This window comes from Paramormyrops kingsleyae, chromosome 15 (genome assembly GCF_048594095.1).
Source record: "Paramormyrops kingsleyae isolate MSU_618 chromosome 15, PKINGS_0.4, whole genome shotgun sequence".
Lineage (NCBI taxonomy): Eukaryota > Metazoa > Chordata > Actinopteri > Osteoglossiformes > Mormyridae > Paramormyrops > Paramormyrops kingsleyae.
In genome coordinates this window covers 10634178-10658341 of record NC_132811.1, presented here as the reverse complement: position 1 = coordinate 10658341, position 24164 = coordinate 10634178, and the positions used below count along the sequence as shown (strand labels likewise).

Below are 24164 nucleotides of genomic sequence, written 5' to 3'. Positions count from 1 at the left end.
ATCTGCACTGATTTTATGAAAAATATGACGGAAAAGGCGAAACCTGATCGTGAGGGCGCCTGGCTTTCCTTGTAGGGTACGCCCATAAATAACTCAATTAAGTAGCTATGCAGCAGTCAGTTAAAGAGCATTTCCACGCACTAGTCACTGGCCACTTTTGTTTCCTTTCTCCTAGCTTAGCGCCCTGAGTCTGGAGAACGCGGATCAGAGGAAGCAGCTGGAGGAAGAGCAGACCCAACGTAAACAGCTTGAACGGAGGTTAAAGAGTGCTGGACACCTCACCCTCAGGGCTTCTCCACAAAGGTTTCCTCTCTGCCAGCTCGCACCCCCCTGCACAGAGCCCGGCCCCCCCGACCCGGCCGCCATCTCACATCGGCCCCCCACCCCCCGACGAGGGCCCTTCTTGACTGCTGAATGGGAACCGACAGGCAACTTAACGAGAGCGGATCCCGGGGAGGCGCCGGATAAGTCCTACTGGATCCGACGGGTGGGGGAGCTCTCCGTACAGCTCCAGGAGAGCTCGGAGTTCTGGTCAGAGAAGATGAGCCAGCTCGCCGCTGAGATTGAGGCTGTGCGGGGTGCGGCCATGGAAAAAAATCAATCAAAAAATAATAATTAAAATGAACACGAGACTGAAAAACGTGGCATAAATCGCAGATGGTGCTAAATGAATTGTTGACGTGGCATTTAAATAACCAGATGTGGTTAAATGCAGCTTCTCTATAGCAAGAACAAACTGTTATTATAAGTGACAATCACTGACTCATTGATATATATATATATATATATATAATTTATTTATTTATATTTATTTTATTTTTTTCCCCACTGATGCTCTTGTTATAAATATTTGATTTTGGTGTATGTATACCGTAGTGCCGCATGCGTGAATCAGTAATCTGTCACCATACCCCTCCTTTGGTCACACCGGCGACATCTTTTCTGCCTTGTTGAAGGCAGGCAACACTTGTTTCTCCATGGCATCTGTACAGGCCCCGAGGGCACGGTGTTGCCAGGGAATCGGCTCCTGTAGCTGTCCGCAGATCCCGCCCGTTCATAAATAGCATGGAAAATGAATCACCTTCTCCCCTTGTCACACATTCTGATAAACCCTCATTTCTCTCGAGTTTATACTTTGTTGTTGCCATTTTCATTCCCCTGCTAAAAGTGATGATTCACCACATTGTTTTTTTTTCCTTGTTTCTAATTAATACCCTTGATAGAAATTATTGCCCGTTTTATTATTCTGGATCTGTGATTGCTGTAGATGTTTTTTTTCCAAAAATATGGCTGTTTTTTCCTTGTGAGAATTTTGTTGGTGACATCTGTATGTTGATGACAGACTTATGAATAGAAGCAGCAATATACAGCAATATATCTAGGATTATAACAGATAGGTTTGTCCAAATGTATAGTATAGCTGCTAACTAGACTGCAAATATTGTCAAATAGTTTTTATTCTAACTATGTAGCATTTTGTCAAAAATCAGATTGGATTCCGAAGTGTTGTGTTAACACATCTTGTCTGTCTGCAAGTGCATTTTAAGGGCACATATAAGTGGAATTATTAATAACTTTATTAACTCCTGTGGCTGTATGAAACGACAAGGTCGATGATGATGAGTCCCACTTCAGCAATGTGATTTTTGCTTGCCTGTGTAGCTGCGAGCCTGTGGATTAATAAATAAATCAGCAAACCAACAGAGTTAATGACCTAGGAACCAGGCGGTAAACGCAAAAAAACAAACATGATGTAATCCTGCTTCAACCACCAAAAAAAAGTTATCTTATTGCTCAGACCACATCTCCAATGGACTTTCTGGAAATGTAGAACCCTGATGGAGACGTCTTTGAATGTACTACTCATATGTATTGTCTGTAGTCTGTAGTACTGTATGTGTGTAGTCTACAGTATATACCGACACATACATCAAAACAAAATACAAGGTATATTTAAATAGCACAACCTTAATGCTACTTCTGTGAAGTGCCTCTGCCCTTTGCAAAGGGGGCTATTTTTCCGTGCTAATGACAGACTGTTAGGAAATCCGGAAGCTTTAACGCAGTAGTCTCTGTTATCCCCAGGATGCTGGACAACATTAAGAAAGTGACATTTTTTCCCCAAGGGATTATACATTTTAATGAGGAGAGGCAGGGCTCATTAGCGGGATTCGTCATTTACACCCTTGCTGCAAAACTCTTAAAAAAAAAAAAAAAAATCATACAGATACATAATGCAGACAATGTGTCATCATTAAATGTCACTGCTTTTTAGGGTTAGCACTTAAGCCAGGAAATCGTCCTCCGGAAACAATCACGAAAATGATCATTTGTTGTCCTTGAGAGCATGGTGAGGTTTTCTGAGGATAAGCATGCTTTTGATGTGTGCTAAACTCATTTTAGCTTGGCTAGCAGATTAATGTGAAGCCAACCGCCCCCCCCCCCCAATCCTCCCTCCTCCCTTTTGCCAAAGACTAGCTGTAATTCTCAACAAGGATTGCACTTTTTTCATACAAAGAGACCAAAACTGGGATCTTTCTCATCCTTAACTTCCTGAAGTAATTTCGCTTAATGAACGTGTGGTTTTGTGTGTGTGGTCCTCTGGAAAATGTTAGTACGCTTTTGAAAAATCGCAGCTTCGGTGCTGTGGATTCATCCAGAATTTGCGTCTTCATGCGAACCGTACACATTTTTAGTTAAGCAGGGGATTTTGACAATTACACAAAAGAGTAAGTGGATAATTACTTCGGCATTAAAACGAGGCTGTCAGGACCCTCGATTGCCCGGAATTTATCGTTTATGTCAATTCCTTAACCTTACAGTGCTGTCATTAAAGACAGGACTAAAAGATGACTTATAAGACACAGCAAAGCCTGGGTTGTGTTCTGTTCTGTTGCAGGAAGGTAATTGGTATTTTTATCCAATGATATAAACCCTGGAGGTCTTTCTCCTCCTCCAACTGCACATACCTGTGACAGCCCATCACTGTTATAGGTCTGGAGCAAGTTATTATTATTTATAAATACATGCATGGTGTATATGTTTGCATTTGTGCGGCAATTTAATCAGATTTTTAATTGGTGTTTTTGTCATCTTATTTAAAGCATACTGTTTGATTATTTTTTAGTTTATCTCTTCTTGTTTTTCTTTTGATATTTTGTTTTGATTTTTACTGTGAGTTGAGAGTCGTACGTTTTATCCATGAGGTGCTGTCAAGTTTTATGGTTCATAGACTGAAGGCTGTAAGGTTTGTTTCAGATATTTCTCATTATTTCAATATGTAATAATGCCCACATGATACACTGTCAGAATATGAGGCCCAATGTAAACGAGCCCCATCAGCTTAAAGTAATGTAAACTTTCTGCATCCGCGACCAGCCTGGAACGGCTCAGGCAGCGCACTCCCCAAATTGGCCTTTAGAACCGAAACAGAAAGTACACAATGTGAGCGACATCTGCACCCGATTAGGCCGCTAATGAGGACAGGGGGATGCCAGCTCAAATCGGGCCTGATTAGCCAGAACGATCCGTGGGCGTTTCGGCACGACCTCCGAACCGGGTCACTGGTCAGGCTTCCGAGAAACCCGATCGCTCCCGAGGCGCGGGGCGGCAGTGGAGGAGACCCAATCACATGCTCCGTCCAAGACGGCGACTCTGCGCTGCTCCTAGTGGGCACGATGAACTCATCGAGCTTTTTGGGGAATGGTGCTTCCTTCTTTATGAAGTCTAATAGAATAAGCTGGGTTTCCACATTCATACACCTCCCAGCATTGTTTAAAGCGCAGCTCTACAGTGACTCCGCCCCAGAGAAACACAGAAACGTATAGACCGTAACATTTTAACTCTTCATGCTGTCTCCTCCTTTCCTTGGGTCCAAGCAACCACCCCCCCCCCCCCTTTTGTGGATAAAGGGTTAACCCAGGCGGATGGGTGACCTTTCTCCTTACGTGCTCATTTCTTTTTTTTTTTTTTTATCAATCCTCTCCAAAGGGACTCATACGCTGGGCTCTATGAACGTGGAGAAAAAGGGGAGCATTGTCCTTATCACCCCCTTCCAGAAAGTGGCAGAGTAATGGGACTTTGTGAGGAGAAATGAAGCCCAGTGTGATGGTTGCTGATTAAAAATTGACTCTGCCACATCAAAGAAGAGTTGAAGGTGAAAATGATGATCACTTCCCGCTCTCAGGGACCCCGTCGCCATTTCTTTTATTCAACCTTGAAAGGTTCTTTCTGAATAAGAAAATATCCCTGGAGTCCATTCAGGGGGGGGACACAGTATGGGGGGAGAAAATGTAGATCAGTATGCCTATTCTCCACATTTAAAAAATAATAATAATATTCAATTTTGCTAATGACATCTCAGAAAAGCCCGTTAGTCATCAATGCCGAGGAGCTAATCCTCGCTTAAGAACTCACAGGCTGGCCTAATTGCAGTTACTTAGAGCGAGTTCTTCACAGGACCTGTCGGGAAATGGAAACAGGCCTGGTTTTTCCCGTGCTGAAAATTGTAGATTTGTCGCCACTTTGATGCGTTTTAAAAGTATGTTTTTCCCGAGACAACCTACAGGGTGGGAGGTCAACGGCACGGTAAACCACTGCGGGAAAGAATGTTTCATCAAACTGTCAGCGGTACCCAGACGCTAATTAAATAAACAAACTTCTGTTATGCAAGCCTAGCGATCTAACACCCTTTTAACGCGCAAGTCACCGGTGTGGATATCGAATTGTGCAATAAACCGTTGCGAATTAGGAAGTTGGACTTCTTGATTTTAATCTTCCAGGTTCAGGTCCCAGGAGAGACGATGCCATCGTAACTCTCTTCCACCATTTTTAATTATTATTATAAAAAAATAGCTACTTGAGCAGCCAAAGCCATAAGAATGCAATGTGCTTCATAACAATGCCCCGTAAGTTGCACCTATGTAATGTCTCACAGATTTGTTTTAAAAGTCTATCCCGGCTCCTATGCCAGTTTTACTGTAGGGAATTTACGCTGAAATACAAGCAGATTGTTTAGAGTAATATGGGTAAAGATGGTGATTCTGGATGTCCTGGAAGGCTTTCAGCTTTATCTCCGTGACCTGCTGCCCTCTGGTCTCACTAAGGTATCTGCCCGAATCATCTCTGGGTCAGTGCTGTTGTACCTGTGTGCGCTGCCAGGCACTGAGTGTGATTCAGCCAGTGATACAGCCAAGGCAGCAGCTGAGACGGTGCGCAATTCACATATAAACTCTCTAGTTGCAGTAGGTCGTGTCCTACCTTAAAATGTGTTTGTTAATAAAGCACAACACTGTAATGATAGAGCTGTAATGTGTTGGGCTGATTGTAGTGTGAAGCCACATGCTGAGTTAATAAGACAAAGGGAAGTGTCAGTGTGGTTTTATATACCCAATAAATGAAAATGGCTGCCAGGACTATACTAGGACAAGTATTTTCTATTTAATTGTCTTTAAAGCACGCTTTTGTCCCTTACATGTTTAAAAAAAACTGGCATTCTGCCCAGAAGGACGTGAAGAGCCTATTATTTATTTATAGTGTGATCCAATTTTTCTGCCTTCAGATTAATACATTACTATGGTAAGGATAAATACATGGAAAATGTCTTTCTATGAAGTTCACTAGAGTTTGCCATTCCGTGTTCTGTTTATTGGTTTAATTATGCCCTGTCACGTGAATGTGTCAGTGATTTTCCTTGTTAATGCTCAGATTTCCACGATTTGGAGATATTCTGGTGACCAAGCAGGTTCCTGCTTCAGTAGCTGTCTCGTTTTGCCTTTGATTGTTTTTTTGATGGAAGACGTGGGATTGATTGTCGTTTATGGCCCGGCATCCGTTCCTACGGAAACAGTCACCTGCAGTAGAATGGAGGAGGAGTGATGTGGATCCCAACTGTCACATCTATAAAATCAAAATTAAAAACACTATGTGACATTAGTTGTCATATTTTGTTTATTAGTGTGTATTCTAGGGCATTGCACATGTTTCCTCTGTGAGCGGTACGACAGTACGTGTCAAATGTTGAAAATCTCCCCAGTCTTTGCGAAAGATGCTCTACAAGACTCTAATCCCAATTTATGCACATCTTAGCTATGATTTAGCTAATTTTTTGTTGGTGATGTTTCCACACTAACAATGCAAGTTTACAGTATCGAGAATAAAGAAAGGAAAATATAGAAATGTCAGCCGAGTATCTAATGTGCTTACAAACCCACTTGTAGGCCTTACTATCCCTGTATATTAAATGACAAGCAAGGAAATCCAGTATGGCACTCGGCAGAATTAAAATCAAATAAGATTCTTTTAAAGTTTACACCGATACAGAATGTACTTGCCACAAGATGAAAATTTCACACCTATTATTGCAGTATCTGTGCTTACAGTTATTTCTGTCTATGTTATCTTCCTGGGTATGCTCAAATGGATTTAGGAGGGGGTATGAAAAAAAATATTCCTCTAGGGACACAAGCCCCAGTACTGTGAATTCATCACTATTAGTGTCCCTGTCATGGTTTTGTGAATTGCAAGTAGTTAAGTGCTAATAGGCAGATTATGAAAAGAAACTAACCATGTCCACAAATCCTCTAATTTAGACCGTACCTTATTCTGTCTTTTTTTTCCTCCCTAGATTTCCAATTGTTATTTTTTTTTAAATGACAGTGTCGATCAGCCATATGTCTGTGGCTTTCCAAATTTGTGGCATTGAGTAACTTGCATTATTTATTACTTTTTTTCAATAATGCAATAAAATATGCTTGCATTAGCATAGATAAACTTGCATTAGCATTTTAGCCGATAATTTCAGTCTGAACTGAAATATTGCACACAGCTTGCTATGGTGCAGCCAAGGTAATTAAACCCTGGTGAATCAGTGATTTTTATTTTGTCCTTTGTTGGAATATCTTATTAAACAATCACAAAGATGATCACGCTTGATCCTGAAGCCTCCCCATGTGTTAACCCCAAGCTCCCGCTCTCTTATTGCAGGGAGGTGTCAGCACACAGCGTTTGAACTTTGGAGGAGTTCGCTGGTCTCTGGCTTCATTACAGACACGCCTGTCACACTGTACCCCGCGCGGCGCGGATAAATCGCAGGTACCTGCTGGGGATGTCCTCTATATCCGCGCAGGCCTTGCAGATGTAGTAGCGACTGTACCCAGAGTCAGATGAAACCGGGGCCTTTTTGGGGGGTCAGTTGAAATTCAGTTGCATGGACAGGAGTGCACCACGTTGGAAATGAAATGATGTTTTATTTGCTATTTTCAAGTACATTGGAATGCTACTTTTCACATATCCCGTCTTGCTCTGTTTTGAGATATACATACGGTTGAGAGCAAAGTTTGGAGTCTGACCACAGGGTCAGGCCATTTATTTGGTGCCCCTGGAGCGTTTAGGGTCTTATTAAAGGGTCCAGTGCACATGTGACTATGCTGCCAGGAATGGGATTCAAACTAACAACCTTCCAGTCACAGAAGCCTAACTCGCTGAGCTGCATAGCGCCCCCTAGCCCGCCTTAGCTCAGAGCCCTGGCCTCATCCCTGATTGTAAAACAGTTTCTTTCCTTCAAATACAATGTTTCATTGCTACCGTTTTTGAAAATATCCATCCATCCATTTCCTCTATTTGCTTGTCCTACACTCAGCTGCGGAGCTTATGGGCAAAAGGCACAGAATGAGCCCGGACTGGGCAGCAGTCCATCCCCGGGCTTCAAATTTACCTGAAGCTATAAAAGCGCTGAAGGTCTGTTTAACCCTCATCTGAGAACGTCTGATTTTCGCGTACCGGCTCCCACGTCGCCCGACGTTTTGTTCAGCGGGAGAATCAGCTGCACCTCGGGTAACAGCCATGCATTTTATGTAAAACCGAAGGTGAAACAGAACTGGCGGGCGTTTGCGGGATCCCGGATGCAGCCATCTGAGAAATGAGCAGGCGCGTGAAGCCGGCCAGCCTCTCCATCAGCAGTATCTCATGTCAAAGTCAGCTTTTTTGGCGTTGTGCGCATGTACAGTGAAATACGGTAATAGTAATGTTTTTTTTTATTTAAAAGTAGGGGAGTATTCCCTTCAATAATACTGCTTAATGAAATAGTAATTATCTACCAATACAAGAAAATGTTTTTTTTTTCATGAACATGCAGTGTGTAGCCTGATTGTAAAGACTAATACAACGTGATGTAAAACAGTTGAACAATTAGTAATAATAGTAATAATAAATGTTTTATTTATATAGCACCTTTCTCAAACTGAAAGATGTTCACAATACAAGAAATCCAACACATACCATATTAAACATGCAATAACAATACAGAAAAACAGGCAAAGCAGGCAAAACAAACATTACAAAATGGATCAAACACCGTAACATTCCTAAAAAGATGTGTTTTTAACCGAAGCTTGAGTAATGTAATGCACTGTACATTTAGAGTATCAATGCAGCAACACTAAATGTCATGCCACTGACAGAAAACAATCTAAACTTTGGAAGCGGAAGGAATTTTGAATCCGAGGATCTTAGTGTACAGACTGGGGTGCAAGGATGTACAAGGTCAAATAGACAACAAGGGGCAAATTTGTGTCCTGAGTACAGTGCAAGGATCATATACAGTATATAAATGTATAAAATAAGAAATTGATAAATGTCTTATTTGCCATTTGCACAAGTACATTGGAATTCTTCTCTTTGCCTCACCCATCTCGCCCTCCATAGCTTTGGGTGGGGGGGGGGGGGGGTCACAGTGCAGAGTCAGCCAATGTGTGGTGCTGGGGGGGGGTCAAGGGCCCATGGACATGTGACTGTTCTGCTGAGGCCAGGTAAACCGGTGATATTCCAATCACAGGCCCAGTCACTTATCCCACTGAGTCACCCACTGTCCCAGACCTATAATGAACTTGTATACATGGACATTTACACCAGGATACAATTGTAATGCTACGCTAACAGGAGCAAGATAGCACAAAGCTTACATGAGGAAAGAGATGTTACTACAGCACCCTGCACACAGATGTGACCATTACAGATCTTTATGTAAACTCAGACTTAGCTGAGATGGATACCAGGCCACATATAAAAATTCAGGCACCTGTAAACAGAGCTACATGTCAACAAGCTTTTTAAATTGACTTACACTGTCTTCCCCTTATAAAGCCAAGAGAGCAGAGATTTTACTCCGTCTACTGATATTTACAAGGAACGTTGGACCAAAAACGAACGAATCATCACAAAATTTCCATGCTGTTCCAACGTAGTAATTGTCTTGTTATGATAATACAGAGTACCGATGGCCTATGGAGTGATATCGCTTCGCTGTGATCTACCCAGGAGAGTAGGTGCACACGGCGGCAGCGAAAATCCCCGTAAATGATATACAGGTAGGGTTAGTGGACCCTGGAAAGACCTCTGAGGTTTCTGGACCACATATCAAAAGGGGGGGGGGCATTAAATCCTGGCACAGCTGAAGAGTTTGGTTTGGCAGGGGCCCAGGACATAATGATTGGGGATGTGTAGGTTATGAATAAGGTGCACTTGCACCGCTGGGATGGAGTTGTGGAGTGAGGGGGGGGCGGGTGGGGTGGTGGTGTTCGGTCATGGCTCCTACTGGCTTACAGTTCGATCACTGCCCTTCGGCATCACGTGCTGTGGAATTAGGACTCCGACATGTCACCTGGCAGGGGTCAGTCTGTGGATTAGAGACCCCCCCCTCACCACCGCATGTGAATGGCAAAGACTGCCTTCGAAACGCCAAAGTAACGGGCCAGCTGAAGTTCACTCGCCCCGGGCTACTGTCACGCCCCCCCCCCAATTCTTCCACACTCGGTTTGACGATCCATCCACTGCTGGTGAAATGCTCCGGTGTCCCGCAATTCTTTTTAATTGGCTTAGTGCTGAATTTTTATTTTCCATCGGGATTATCCTATCTTTTCTTTTAATATTGGCGGAGTTTTTTTTTATGGTTCCAGGTCTCCTGTCTTATACCCATCTCTGCTTTTGAGATTGGGATTTGAACTGAATAGAGAATATTTGCAGATATCAGAGTGGAAGTGAAGGAGGGAGTTAGCGGTGTGTGTGCGGGTGTATGTTTGTGTGTACGCATGCGCGTATGAAGTGGTATAAGGCGGGGGATGCAGGTATAGGAGAGGGGGAAAGCGGTATGTATACCAGAAGTGCTGCCGCGGAGTATTGCCTTCAATTACACTGCTTCATTAAATAGTAATTATAATAATACCAATACATACATGTAAAAATGAATTTTTTATGAACATGCGGTACGTACTCTAGATGTAAAGATTAATTGCTGTATACGGCATTTGCTTAATATGCAGTTGGAACCCACTGAGTGGTCGTGTAGCAACAGAATAATTTATTAAAACAAATGCTACGTTTTACAAAATATTCAAATTAAATATGACCACTACTAAAGATGTAATGCTGGGGTATAAAATATGCATGAAATTATGTAAATGTGGTGGAAAAAGACTGCCGGCTAACTTGTCTACTGGTTTTTCTGAACGACGGCCAAAACTCAAATAAAAGTGGCATTCAGTAGAATGTTTGCACATCTGGATACTTTTTCCCTCTAAAGAAGGAAAATATTCCCTATCTCATATGAATAAGGGCGGCCGCGCTTCTGCGATACCCGCATTACAGTGGAAATTGTTGTCCGAAGTTAATTCCTGTTATATCATATTTCTTTTAATAACGGATCAAAGGAACATTTTCGATTTCTAATATTCTGGCAAAGGTGTTCCGTCTGGGACGACCACTCCAGCAAAAACCTGCTCTCAGGTTATATTTTATTAACAGCACTGTTATTTAGTAAAGTTTGTCTATGCGTGACATATAAAAAGCAAACATTTCATTTATTTATTCGAAGGGACAAAGTAAATAATGATTAACAACGTGGATGATTCTTTTTAAATCTGTTTTATAACTGTGCTGGGGACTCTTGGGTCCACTGTTAAGATGCAATAGATAAAATAAAATTAAGTCCCCTTGATTACCGTGTAGGCCTATATACACAACAAGCCATATATTAAAATTACAATAGGAGGAAAAAACAAATGAAGACGCTGGGATGGTGCGATAGGATTTGCAGCAGAAACAGCTGCATTTGACACTTTTATTGGTAGTTAATAAAAAGGATTTGCATGTTGGGATGTTTAATCTCGGTATAACAATGCCTTGTTCTTGTCAAAACCCAAATGTGTATTTCTCTCCGCTGTCACTACAGTGAGACAATCTCCTTGTCTCCTTTGCTCGCTTTTGCGCTTTCTCTCTCGATTCTCTTCCTCTTCTTCTCATCTGCTGCCCCCTGTTGGACGAGCAGAGCTGGGATTTCCTTCTGTCTGTCACTGCCGACTTAAGATATGTTTAGTGGCTGCGTAACTACGCTTCAAGAGGTGTCTTTTCAGGGGATGTGCAGGGAAACTCATGTTTTTCTGTAATTTCATATTGCTGTAATGAGTTAAATTAGACACATAAATGAAATTATTACTGACAACAGGAATTCATGTAAAAACGTAATGATAATTGTAATAGTCTAGTATATGCGGAGCTCTGTATAACAATAATAGAATAAATTAAGTGAAATAGTGTTACTTTAGCGAGAAATATATATAAACAACATAATTCATATATATATATATATATATATATATATATATATATATAGATAGATAGTTTGTAGACCTAAAATTGCTATGTGTGCATTTTTAATACAAATTCTTATATTCCCAGTTAGGCAAGCAATTATTGTTTACTGCCTCAATTACTGACCATAAATTACTCCAAGATATTTATATAATTAATGTAACAATCAAATTATTAGGAGTTTAACGTTGGTAAAGACGTATACACATAAGAGTATCCTTGCATGTAGGAGTGTGGAGCTGGCTGTCAGGAATTCACAGAGGGAGTTGGCCAGGGATATCACGACTTTATAGAATATTATTTGCCTTGGGGATTCAGCAGTGACATAAAACCTCACACTTCTTTACCGTGATTTATTTTTTATACTGTCCCTGAAGTTTGCAACACGAAAACAAAAATTCAAATTTGAAATGAGTAACGCAAATGGAAAATCGGTGACGTTTACCCAAAGCTGGCAAGAAACCAAGTCAAGAAGACGCGATTAAAACGGAAAATTATCCCAAAAATTTTCAGCATCCCTTACTGTCAGTCAAGTGTTCTCCTATTCTTTACATATCTAAAACTTCCTATATATATATATATATATATATATATATATATAAAAATATTAAGTTTATTTTTGCAGATAAGTAAAGTTAGAATGTTTTTATATCGTGCAATTACTGTGGATAGCTGTGCTCTATTGTGCGACCTTTTCGAGGTTTTAACGTACGAATTAACTGGTCTTTCTAAACTAACATACTGGCGGAAAATAGAAACATAAAGACACTGTACATGTGGCATAATGACCAAAATGATTTCAGGAGTGAATGTGCTGGTAGGATCAACGTAAAGATTTTTCCTGCAAATCTATTCTAAATCTGGTCCCAATTTAGCTAATTTTGGCCTTTGGGTTTTTTCACGTTTCTATTTGAATCTCATGTTTGAAGTTCAGGGACATTATACGTTTGGTGGTCAGTAATGTGATTTCTTTCCCCGTTCTTTTTTAATTGAGTCTTTGTGTCTGCATCAGATATTAATTTAGCCTTATCACAATACAAGAGCACTTAGAACTGTGAAAATATATTAGAATGATATTAACACCAATCACGTCTTGATTATGTAGCCTACATAAAAATATTACTTTTTCGAGAGTTTTCCTCAATTCCCCCAGAATAAGGTTTTTGGTTAAATAATTGAGCTAGTCTTCTTAAAATATTCTAACGATTGTCATACTGTAAATCCTCCGTTTTTTCGTACATTTTGAGCAGGCAACCTGCTTTATAAAAATTTATTTGATGTATTTTTGAAACAAACACTGGAGAAATAAACCTGGCATTAATTAAGGTATTAATATGGTAGTATATATGCTTCGTTGTAATTCTCTGTAGAACTTATTAGAATGGGAGTTAGCAATAGTGCCTGTAGCAATGGCATTGTTTCCCGCCTTCTGATATCAGAATATTTGCATATTCCGTGAATAGCCAATGAGAGATTGGTATTATAAATTATGACGTAATGGGACCAGAGCGTGAGAGATATGTATGAGATAAACCGATGAATGGGACCGAGGAATGTCCTACGAAAAGAGAATTGAGGTCAACATCAGAGAAAGAGTCCTCTACTGAAGCAAGCACAGATCAAAAATGCTGGCAACAAGATTCTAATGAGTATAATGAGCAATGCCTACTCAAGAACCGGGTAATGTTATTGGAAATTAATGGATTTTACTAATTTCACAAAATAACATGTTTCAAATTGATAACTTTAGAGACTTTGGAATCCTAGTGACTAGCCTTTGAAAGTAAGCAGAAATTAGGAATTTGCTGCAATGTTACCCTTTTATAACGTTTAATTACAGCCAATGCATGCAACTGCCAATCAAAGAAATGCTTGTCTGTTTGCTGTGGATCAAAGTTTTACACGTTTTGCCCGTCCGCTTGCAACACCGTGGGCTCGAGCTGTGCGTCTGTTCAGCAGTTCCTCTCAGAGATCTGAAAATCCTTCAATTCTTTTGATTCCCAAATTTTTGTCTCCGTCTCCCTGGCCGCTGATAATTACAGAACTTCCCGCTTTTCCCTCCATGGAATCACCTTTTTTGATGCACTTACTTTCAGTTGTCATTCCACCTACTTCTACAGCAACACGGCCTGCCATTTACCGAAGATGTGACTCACGTGGAGGCAATTACACGTCAGGTAGACGAGATTCCGGCAGTGATAAACACAGTCTGCTACATACGTCTCCTACGATCCGTCGTACACAGGATAATCATTCATATTAGCTTTAAATATAGTTCCGTAAAACATAGCTGTGTGAGTGTGAGAGATGCATCCAAATTGCAGGCCCCAGAATGATGTTTACGCTTACCTGCTAAACAACAGAGGCTCCTGCTTTAAAAGCGAATAGGATTTCTATCAATCAAGACTCATTTACTTTATGAATTCTCCCTATATTTTGGCCAGCAGCATGACACGACCGTTTAAAGTCTCGACACTTCAGTATAATATTCACTCAAGGAACAGAGTAGTACTTACTGGGTTACTGTGCAGTTGTCTAGTATTGATCCATGTGACAGATCTATACTGAGGAGCTTTGGAAAAGACTCAAGCGGTGTTTATAAGCTACCGGGTGCAGAGCAGGCTAGGTCAGCAGTTTTACCATGCTTTCCCAGCATCTTCTCTTTGTCTGGACTGTGCTGGCACCGCGCTGATTGTGAAACGTTATTTAGTACGACTATCTTTGGTGAGAAGCCCGCAGCATCAGAAGGAGCAGCTTAATCTTTTCTTTTGACCCTTCCGTTTAACTAGGATTTATCTTCTTTCAGCTATTTCAACAACCACCAAGCCGTACAGTGAGGTGGAAAGCCAAATGAGTACAATTACTGAAGTAATTAGCCCAGTCGAATTCCTAAGTGGTAAGGCATAGCTAAAGTTAGTGACTTTAGGTAAGATCCATCCATCCCTTCATCCATCCATCTCATAACCACTTTTCCAGGTCAAGGTTGGGGGGATTTTAGGTAATATTGTAAATCAAATGAATCGATAACAGTTTTTCACCTTTGACAAGCTAAAGCTATGGGCCTCAAACCGAATCCGCAAATGTTTCGTGGATGCTGGGGACCTTTTAGCCGTCGTATGTGGTAGCGTAAAGATAAAGGATAAGCGTTTGTTTTCTTATGTGTCATGATCACATTATGTTGGGTCATTATGTTTTCCTTTCTATACAAAAAAAAACAAAACAATGAAATGTATAAATGTAAAAACTGGAAAATGATTTGCTTGATAAACATATTAATTATTAAGCATCACATTATGTACTTGTGGTAACCCAGGGTAAGAGGCCCCACCCGCCGTGTACTGTTATTTTTGCACTGAGGAATACCCCTTCGGATCTCCTGGAGCAACGACCCCGACAAGGCAGGACACCAAGAATGTTGTTAGTTTCCCACAGGTTTATTTGGGCGCCCAAGGTAAGTACACCTTCCTTCCCCAGCTAACAGGTAAGACCCCCTGTGTTAATCACTCCCCCACTGCAAAATAAGCATTCCACTCATACCGAAAAACAAAGTGATTCACACAACACTCCACCCCACAACACTGCAGCCTATCCCTTGAATGGGCACTAAAGGAGGACAAGCTCACCCAAGGACAGGAAACAATACTTCCCCCCAAATAAACCTATTGAATAAACACATACACAACATTTTACAAACAAGAAAAAAACAAAAACAACTCAGTCCTGGGCCCACACGCTGCCCCGTGTGGCCCACAAAAATAACCCAAAAAAAATAAAAAAATTCCGGCTTATCTGGCGAAAGTCCCTTCCAGGCAGCGCCACCACAGCCCGCCCGATATGCACTCTCCGGACGCTTGCTCCTCGTTCTGTAGAATCCAAGCGGCCGCCTCCAACAATCCAGCGCTCCGCTGCAAATTCGCTGGCTCTTGCTCTCCGCGCCTTCCTTCGGCACCTTTCCAGCGCTGGCAACCTCTGCTTTATGACGAATGCCCCATCGTTGTAATCAGCTTGGCTGTACCGCTCGCTCACCTCCGTGTCGCCTCCGCTGGACTGGAGAGCGCCGCAGCTGTCTGTCTGCTTCCCCTCCAAATATTCCGGCTCTCTCCCAACGGGGACCTACACCTGGAGGCAACCAGCAAAACACAGCGGCGGCTCCCGGCGGCGCCGCTACTTCTGCTGCTCACACCACCGCGCTCCGTGACTCAGTCCATGGTCTGCTCGCCGAAGCGCCGGCGTCCTCCCCAGCACTCGCCTCTCAGTCGCCGCGAGTCCGTCCTCGTAACCAACGCTACCCGGTCACCTTACCCCCCGCCGGTCTCTACCATACTGGGGGCAGCCATCTTTAAACAACAAAGTCCCACCTTCCACCCCCAATCAGCCTATCCCAGCCGATTGACTGCCACCCAATGGGTAGCACAAGATCCCCATAACTGTTCACAGCGCTGCCTGGGGAAAATACACCATACTAAAACCAAAAACCCCATAATCAAAGAAAATAAAAAAACAGAAATACCAATTCCAAAACAATTAATCAACCCACTAATCACCCCAAAATATTCCCCGTCGTGCCGACCACGACACTCCCCCCCGCTAAATAAGGACTCGTCCCGAGCCCCTCTAAACCCTATACCGGGCTGGCCTCACCCCAAGGTTAACCCGCTGTGACCGACGTAGGGTCTCTTCAGCCTCACCCTGAGGGAGGCTTCCGATCTCAACCCGAGGCAACGCTTCGGCTACAGCGGATTCCTCCTCCTCAGCTGCAGTCCCTGGCTCCCCCTGATCTTCTACCCCCGTTGCCGGCTGCTCCACCCTGTGGCCGGGCCAGCCTCTAGGGCTAGGTGGAACTGGCCGAGGGTCGACCTCAGCCCCCCTGCCCTCAGCCTCTGGGGTCGCTGACGTCCGTCCTGGGGGACAACGCCGCAAATGACGACGGTGAAGTGTCCGGAGCGGACCATCTCGTCCTTCAGGGCGTAGTTGGAACACCGGGGTCTCAGGATCCCGCTGCTTCATCACCACCCACGGGCTGGCCTGCCAATAGGGGCCCACCTTGCCCGCAGCCCGCCGGCGGAAATTTCGTATCAGGACCCGTTCTCCTGGTGCCAATAGCCAGTGTGTTGCACCTGTATCTTGATACCGCCTATCTCCCTGCCGTCGCTGCTCAGTCCCCCTTGCTGCCTCTCTGCAGGCCGCCCATAGTCGCCTTCGATGGCCCTGCAGCCACTCCAACCCAGCCTCTCCCGCAGTCAAGTCACACACCCCCCACCGCTGGTCAATGGGAAGCCTTGGCTGTCGACCAAACAGAACCCAGAATGGAGACAGCCCTGTGCTGCTATGAGGGGTGCAGTTGTAAGCCTGCACCAACTCCGGCACGTGTACTGTCCAACGGCCCTGTTCCCTGGCCGACAAGGTATTTAACAAGCGCAACAACGTCTGATTCCACCGTTCACATGCGCCATTTCCCTGTGGGTGGTACGGCGTGGTCCTTACTTTGCGGCAACCATAAGCCTCACACAGTCCTTTCACCAACTGGGATTCAAAAGCAGGGCCCTGGTCAGACAGCAGCCGTTCGGGGCATCCATAGTGGCGAATCACTTCCTCCCAGATCACCCGAACTGCTGTTGCCGCCGTCTGATCTCGTGTAGGCACTGCAAAGGCAAACCTTGAGAACACATCGACGGCCACTAGCACATATGGATATGGATCCCCCGGGCGGCCCAATGACAGATAATCCACCGCCAGAACCTCCCAGGGGTAACTAGTCTGTAGGCCACCGAAGGGTGGCGACCCACCCTTCCCCCGGCTTCCAACCAGGCACTCCTCACAGTCCTGCTGCCACTTCTCCACGTCCCTCCGCAGGCCCGGCCAATGGAACCTTTCCCTAAGGGCCAGGACCATCCTTCGCCCCCGGGCGTGCCCCAACGCCCGGTGGTACTCCTGCCACACCTGCCGCCGCTCACCCTCAGGAACCACCACCATCCAGCCTTTCTTTTCCCCTGATAGTTGATACATCAGCACTCCCCGATCCACCTTCAATTGGTCCCAAGCTTCCAGCAAACTCCGACTTACCCCTACTAAAGTACCCTTATCCTCCGCAGTTGGCCGCACCCCCAATCGCACCCAATCACGTACCTGGGACACAGCTGGATCTCGACCCTGCCGCTCTGCCCAGTCATCCACGGTCTCAATCTGGGCCACCATAGTCATCCCAGGACGCCGTGACAGTGCATCCGCATTCTGATGCTCTCGTCCTGGTTTGTGATGCAGCTCATAGTCAAATGAGGCCAGCTGGCCAGCCCACCGTTGTTCCACTGCCCCCAGCTTGGCGGTCCTCAGGTGCAGGAGAGGGCGATGGTCTGTAAACACCTGAAACTTGGCCCCCCATAAGTAATCTTTAAACTTCTCCACCACCGCCCACTTCAGAGCCAGCAACTCCAGCTTGAATGCACTATAGTTCTGATCATTCCGTTCAGCTGCATGCAAGCTCCTGCTGGCATAAGCGATCACACGCTCTCTTCCCCCCTGCACCTGAGTCAGGACAGCCCCAAGTCCCTGGAAGCTAGCATCCGTGTAGAGGCGGAACGGCAAGGTGTAATCCGCATAAGCCAGCACTGGGGCTTCCAACAAGGCTCTCTTCAGGGCCTGGAATGCCTCCTCGCATTCATCTGTCCACTGCACCTTCTGCCTGGATGCCGCGCCCACACCCTTCAGCAGCCCATGTAATGCCGCCGCCTTCCTCGCGAACCCCGGCACAAAACGACGGTAGTACCCCGCAAACCCTAGGAACGACCGCACCTCCCGCACAGTCATTGGGCGTGGCCATTCCCTCACTGCATCTGTCTTTTCAGGGTCCGTGGTTACCCCATCCCGACTAACCACGTGGCCCAGGTAGCGGACTGCCCGCTGGAACAGCCGGCACTTCTCCGGCTGCAACTTCAACCCATGGGCCTCCAATCTTGCAAACACCTTCTCCAGGTGGCACAGATGGTTCTGGAAATCAGAAGAATATACAATAACATCATCCAGGTAGATCAGTAAGTAATCATACACCTGCTCGCCCAAACAACGCTGCATTAGTCTCTGAAAAGTGGCAGGGGCATTGCACAGCCCAAACGGCATTCGTTCAAACTGGTAGAGGCCCATGGGTGTGGCAAAGGCAGTCTTCTCACGATCATCCGGGTGGACCTCCACCTGCCAATAACCACTGGCCAGGTCCAAGGTCGAGTACCAGGCTGCTCCCTTTAGCCCCGTCAATGACTCCTCAATCCTTGGGAGCGGGTAGGCATCTTTGTGGGTGACCGCATTTAGCTTCCTATAGTCCACACAAAACCGCCATGAGCCGTCTTTCTTCCTGACTAGCACAACGGGGGCAGCCCATGGGCTAGCACTCTCCGTAATCACCCCTCCCTCCAGCATAGACTTGAGGAGTTCCCTCAGTTCCGGATACAGGCTCGGGGGAACAGGCCGATAACGCTCCCTTGACGGAGCTGCTGTTCCAGTAGGGATACTATGGTACACCGCATCTGTGCGGCCGTGATCATCTTCATTGCGGGAAAACACCCCCTGCCACTTACTGAGCAGTCCACTCAGCCGCTCTTCTTCCTCTGCGGTCAGTCCTTCTCCCTTAGCCACCAACTCATGTAGCTGTTCGGGAAGAGCCCCAGCCACCGGCCGCACTTCCACTGCAATCACGCCCCCCTTAGGAGGTTGCAGCACCAGTTCCTTCTGGGCCTGCACACACCCCGGCCAGATCTTCTCCACCCGGGCCAGTGGTCGTCGGGGGGGCAGCTCCACAGGGTACAGGTGGAGATTACACACCCGGAGTGGCACCTTCCCATTCCGAATACGTGCCACCGCCCGGGCCACACACCACTCTTGCTGGCCCCCACGATAATCCTCCACCAGGACTTGGTCCCCGTCTCGCAACTGACCCCGGGGCACATCTGCCCATACCAGTTCTTCCGTTGCGGGGCGCAACACCCGTGGTCCCTCCGTCCGCAGCCGGGCCGCTTGCTCCCGGGTCGGTCCTTCCTCCACCACCTCAAGACGCCGACAGATGGAAAAGGCCTGGTCCCACACTCGCCGGTCACTCTGCGGGAGGGCAGATCGAAACACAGACACGCGAGACCCCCCTTGGTTCTGCAGCACCTCCCAGCAATGCCTGATCACATTCATACCCAAAATCCCATACGGGGCCGGGAGGTGCTGGTCCTCCACGATCACCACTCCCCGCTGGGGAATCTCCACCCCAGCGACCGTGAAGTCCAGCACCACATAGCCCACGTACGGGAGGGACAGTCCATTCACCGCTTTGAGGGCCAGCCATGGAACCTCCGCAGCCCCCTTAACCTCAGCACCCCTCACACACCGGGTGAAGAGGCTATGGCTAAACAGAGTGACCTGCGAACCTGTGTCCAAAATACATGGGACCGGCCTTCCTGCAGCCAACACCTCAAGCACCGGGCTATCCCCCACCAGTGCCTCCCGCAACCCGGCTGGCACCATAGCCCGGTCCGCTTCAGGCCGCACCCCTCGGCTACTTGCGGCGTCCGTTTCCCTGGGGCAGTTCCTCGCAATGTGCCCCACTTCCCCGCAGCGTAGGCAGATTGGCCGTCCATGTTCATCCCACCGGGGCCCTCCTAAGCCCGGGGAAGTACGACCCCGCCGGCGAGATGGGGGATTGGACGCGGCAGCCCCAACTGAGGGCATAGCATCTTCCCGAGCCTGCCTCAACTCTGTCACCAACACCTCCCTCAATCCTCGCATCTGCTCCCGTACTTCGCGCTGAAGTTCCTCCTTCAATGAGACCCGCAGCGCCTCCACGTCCGAGGGGGAGCTTGTGGTGGGCCCTGGAGCGGCGGCAGTGGAGGGCAGGAAGGTTCGTCGTACTTCCCCTCCCTCCAATGTCCCTCCCGCCAGATCTTCCTTCTCGACCTCTTTCGCCTCACGACATGCCTCCGCAAACGTCAGCCGACTGGCCCGTCGAATAAGCCGCTGCAGCTCCTTCTTAGCTGGACCAGCTAGAAGGCCTGCCACCAACTGACTCCTGAGGGTGGCATCGTCATCCTCTTCCCGGGCAGGTTCCTTCCTTCGCCACCTGGAATGACATTCGCGAAGGCGGAGAACAAATGAACCCACCCCCTCCCCAGGCTGTTGTTGACAGGTAAAAAAATCAGCCCTCAGCTTGGCCAACCCGGTATCCTCCCCATACAATCCCTCAAGAAAGGTAAGAACCTTATCCGCAGTGTCCCTTTCCTCACTTTTGAGCAATTCCACCTCCCGCCTTGCCTCCCCCTCCAAGGCACTCAACACAAAGTCTACCTGTTGCACCGCCGACAACGCTTGAGCCCGGATGCCCACCCCAATGGACCGCTTCCATTCCTCGAACCTTACTTTAGCCGACCCATCAAAGCGGGCCATCCAGGCCCCCCCTAAAAACCAGGGAAGTGCCCCCGGCAACCCCTGCGCCGGCTGTACTGCCCCGTCCATGGCCTGCCCGAGGAGATCCTGCCGACTACGCCAAAACTTACGGTGTGGTAACCCAGGGTAAGAGGCCCCACCCGCCGTGTACTGTTATTTTTGCACTGAGGAATACCCCTTCGGATCTCCTGGAGCAACGACCCCGACAAGGCAGGACACCAAGAATGTTGTTAGTTTCCCACAGGTTTATTTGGGCGCCCAAGGTAAGTACACCTTCCTTCCCCAGCTAACAGGTAAGACCCCCTGTGTTAATCACTCCCCCACTGCAAAATAAGCATTCCACTCATACCGAAAAACAAAGTGATTCACACAACACTCCACCCCACAACACTGCAGCCTATCCCTTGAATGGGCACTAAAGGAGGACAAGCTCACCCAAGGACAGGAAACAATACTTCCCCCCAAATAAACCTATTGAATAAACACATACACAACATTTTACAAACAAGAAAAAAACAAAAACAACTCAGTCCTGGGCCCACACGCTGCCCCGTGTGGCCCACAAAAATAACCCAAAAAAAATAAAAAAATTCCGGCTTATCTGGCGAAAGTCCCTTCCAGGCAGCGCCACCACAGCCCGCCCGATATGCACTCTCCGGACGCTTGCTCCTCGTTCTGTAGAATCCAAGCGGCCGCCTCCAACAATCCAGCGCTCCGCTGCAAATTCGCTGGCTCTTGCTCTCCGCGCCTTCCTTCGGCACCTTTCCAGCGCTGGCAACCTCTGCTTTATGACGAATGCCCCATCGTTGTAATCAGCTTGGCTGTACCGCTCGCTCACCTCCGTGTCGCCTCCGCTGGACTGGAGAGCGCCGCAGCTGTCTGTCTGCTTCCCCTCCAAATATTCCGGCTCTCTCCCAACGGGGACCTACACCTGGAGGCAACCAGCAAAACACAGCGGCGGCTCCCGGCGGCGCCGCTACTTCTGCTGCTCACACCACCGCGCTCCGTGACTCAGTCCATGGTCTGCTCGCCGAAGCGCCGGCGTCCTCCCCAGCACTCGCCTCTCAGTCGCCGCGAGTCCGTCCTCGTAACCAACGCTACCCGGTCACCTTACCCCCCGCCGGTCTCTACCATACTGGGGGCAGCCATCTTTAAACAACAAAGTCCCACCTTCCACCCCCAATCAGCCTATCCCAGCCGATTGACTGCCACCCAATGGGTAGCACAAGATCCCCATAACTGTTCACAGCGCTGCCTGGGGAAAATACACCATACTAAAACCAAAAACCCCATAATCAAAGAAAATAAAAAAACAGAAATACCAATTCCAAAACAATTAATCAACCCACTAATCACCCCAAAATATTCCCCGTCGTGCCGACCACGACATACTCTTAGTATATTTTATTAATTTTGAATCTCTTACAGGCTTCCCTTGGGCTCACCAGCGCATCTAGACCTCCAGATGTGTTTCAGAAACAGCGTTTCACAATCCTGTCATTCCTCACAGCCTGGAGTTTAAGAGCAATCACTGATGATCTGTTACTTCATTATGCTCTCCTCTAATGAGTCATTGGTCCAGGTCGTGTGTGCTCTCACCCTATAACATAGCTCTAGTGCATTCTACAGACCATTAGAGGAGAAAGCAGGAGTGGATTAGCTAACCTGCCATTTATAAGACACCTATGTACTGGAAATTCATGGAAAATTAAGTTCCCCGAGAATGACATCACCATTTGCAATGATGCTCAGAAAGTAGATGAAAAGTTTTAAATGAATAGTTTTTCGGTTTCCTGTGCCAAAGACCATTAACAAAAATTGACTTACCCTCCCATTTAGGTCAAGGATGCTGTAATACCCCTGAAATTCTCTTTGAATGTTGCAGAGAGGCAGAGTATCACATAATATACACTTTGGCACTGTGGGTAAAATCGACAAAATTAGCCCCTTTGTTCTGATCACGTGAGTGTCATGTGTCTCCCGGTCCGCTTTGCAAAAGTTCCCCATTTATTTCATAACTTCCATCTTGCAAATGGAGTTCTGGGTTCTGGGAATTCCTACATTTTCATCTATAAAGTGCGGCACCCATTACCGACCGCCGACAGTAATTTGAATATTTCAGCCTTGACTCTTTGCGAAATCGAACAGAATTCATTGAGTACAAAAATAAAAATGAATTGAATTTTTTTTTTGACAACTGATTAAATGATTATTTCATGAAGTGTGATGTAAGAGACTTTACAATTGTAATGTTGGCTGGGAAGTCTCCTGTGGGATTTCCATGTTTATGTATAATATTTGTGGCTGGTCTTTGTGATTTAATTACAATGCATTGTAAGACAATATTATGGTTTCCTAGACCTAAGTGCATCAATGTATTCACTTGTCTTTCCTTTACAATAACTGTTGGTATTATTCATGCTCTAAACAATCAGTAAGTGGCGATCCCTGCTGTCAAGATGGCTGCCATGTCATGTGTATTGTCATATGTGGGATGTGGGTGTGTTTGAATGTGATTGGTCTGTTTTAATTTAAAGGTTTGAATGACAACTCAGCCAGCCTATGATACTAAGACATAACTTCCTAAGCAGCAATGCCAGAATAGCATGCTACCGCTATATGAAAGGACTAATGAGGTCAATGTGCATTGATACAGCAGGTGAATTAAGGATGCCTAATGTGGTCTCTGAGAACTAGAGTCCTGTAGATTTTACATAATGTATTTTAATTAGCATGCTAAAGGCCAGGTAATGCAGCTAACTCAACTATAAGCCCAATAAAGAAATTAGGACCTTTCGGGTGAATGAACAAACATCAGTTTTCAGTGATTGCAGTCTACTTCATGTTCACATCAGCCCACTAGTTGAGCTGTGTCTGCCTACAGAGTATATTGTTAATTTGGCAACAGAGAACAATAGCATGATAAAATCATAAGCCATTGATTCACTTAGATACATTCCGTTTGCTGAATGGAGGGTCTGTCTGTCTAAGTTGCTGCGATCCGTTCATTCCAGTGATCCAAAACATTCCAAAGTACCAGGTAATTATTCCAGCTCATTGTTTAATAATTTGCATTGGAACGGTCATAAAATTTGTTATTTAATGTT

General features: G+C 46.0%; 2 protein-coding genes across 10 annotated transcripts in view; one reads left to right on the top strand and one right to left on the bottom strand.

Annotated features, from left to right (window-relative positions):
• LOC111849520 (uncharacterized) overlaps positions 1 to 2235 on the top strand; it is a 115674-nt gene extending 113439 nt beyond the window's left edge. For 7 of the 9 annotated variants that reach the window (XM_023822445.2, XM_023822443.2, XM_023822442.2 and 4 more), the window contains one exon: positions 176 to 2235. In XM_023822445.2, the coding sequence (XP_023678213.2) occupies positions 176 to 619 (444 nt within the window). In that variant the 3' untranslated portion in view covers positions 620 to 2235. The remainder of the gene's footprint in view (positions 1 to 175) is intronic. The other 2 variants (XR_011982669.1, XR_002839557.2) reach the window with 2 other exon arrangements.
• Positions 2236 to 15990: 13755 nt separating this feature from the next.
• Positions 15991 to 21057, bottom strand: LOC140578564 (uncharacterized). Its single transcript, XM_072700087.1, has 2 exons — positions 20831 to 21057; positions 15991 to 20734 (listed from the first exon to the last, which is right to left on the bottom strand). Exons 1-2 carry the CDS (start codon positions 21055 to 21057, stop codon positions 16258 to 16260), a joined length of 4704 nt encoding a protein of 1567 aa, XP_072556188.1. The 3' UTR covers positions 15991 to 16257.
• Positions 21058 to 24164: the final 3107 nt, after the last annotated feature.

What these genes read in the sequence shown, in the direction of transcription:
- LOC140578564 (XM_072700087.1), bottom strand. Translation starts at nt 21,057, where the DNA reads ATGGCCCGCTTTGATGGGTCGGCTAAAGTAAGGTTCGAGGAATGGAAG. An exon ending in TTGTATGGGGAGGATACCGG is followed by an intron (nt 20,735 to 20,830) that starts GTTGGCCAAGCT and finishes ATGTCATTCCAG; the next exon opens with GTGGCGAAGGAAGGAACCTG.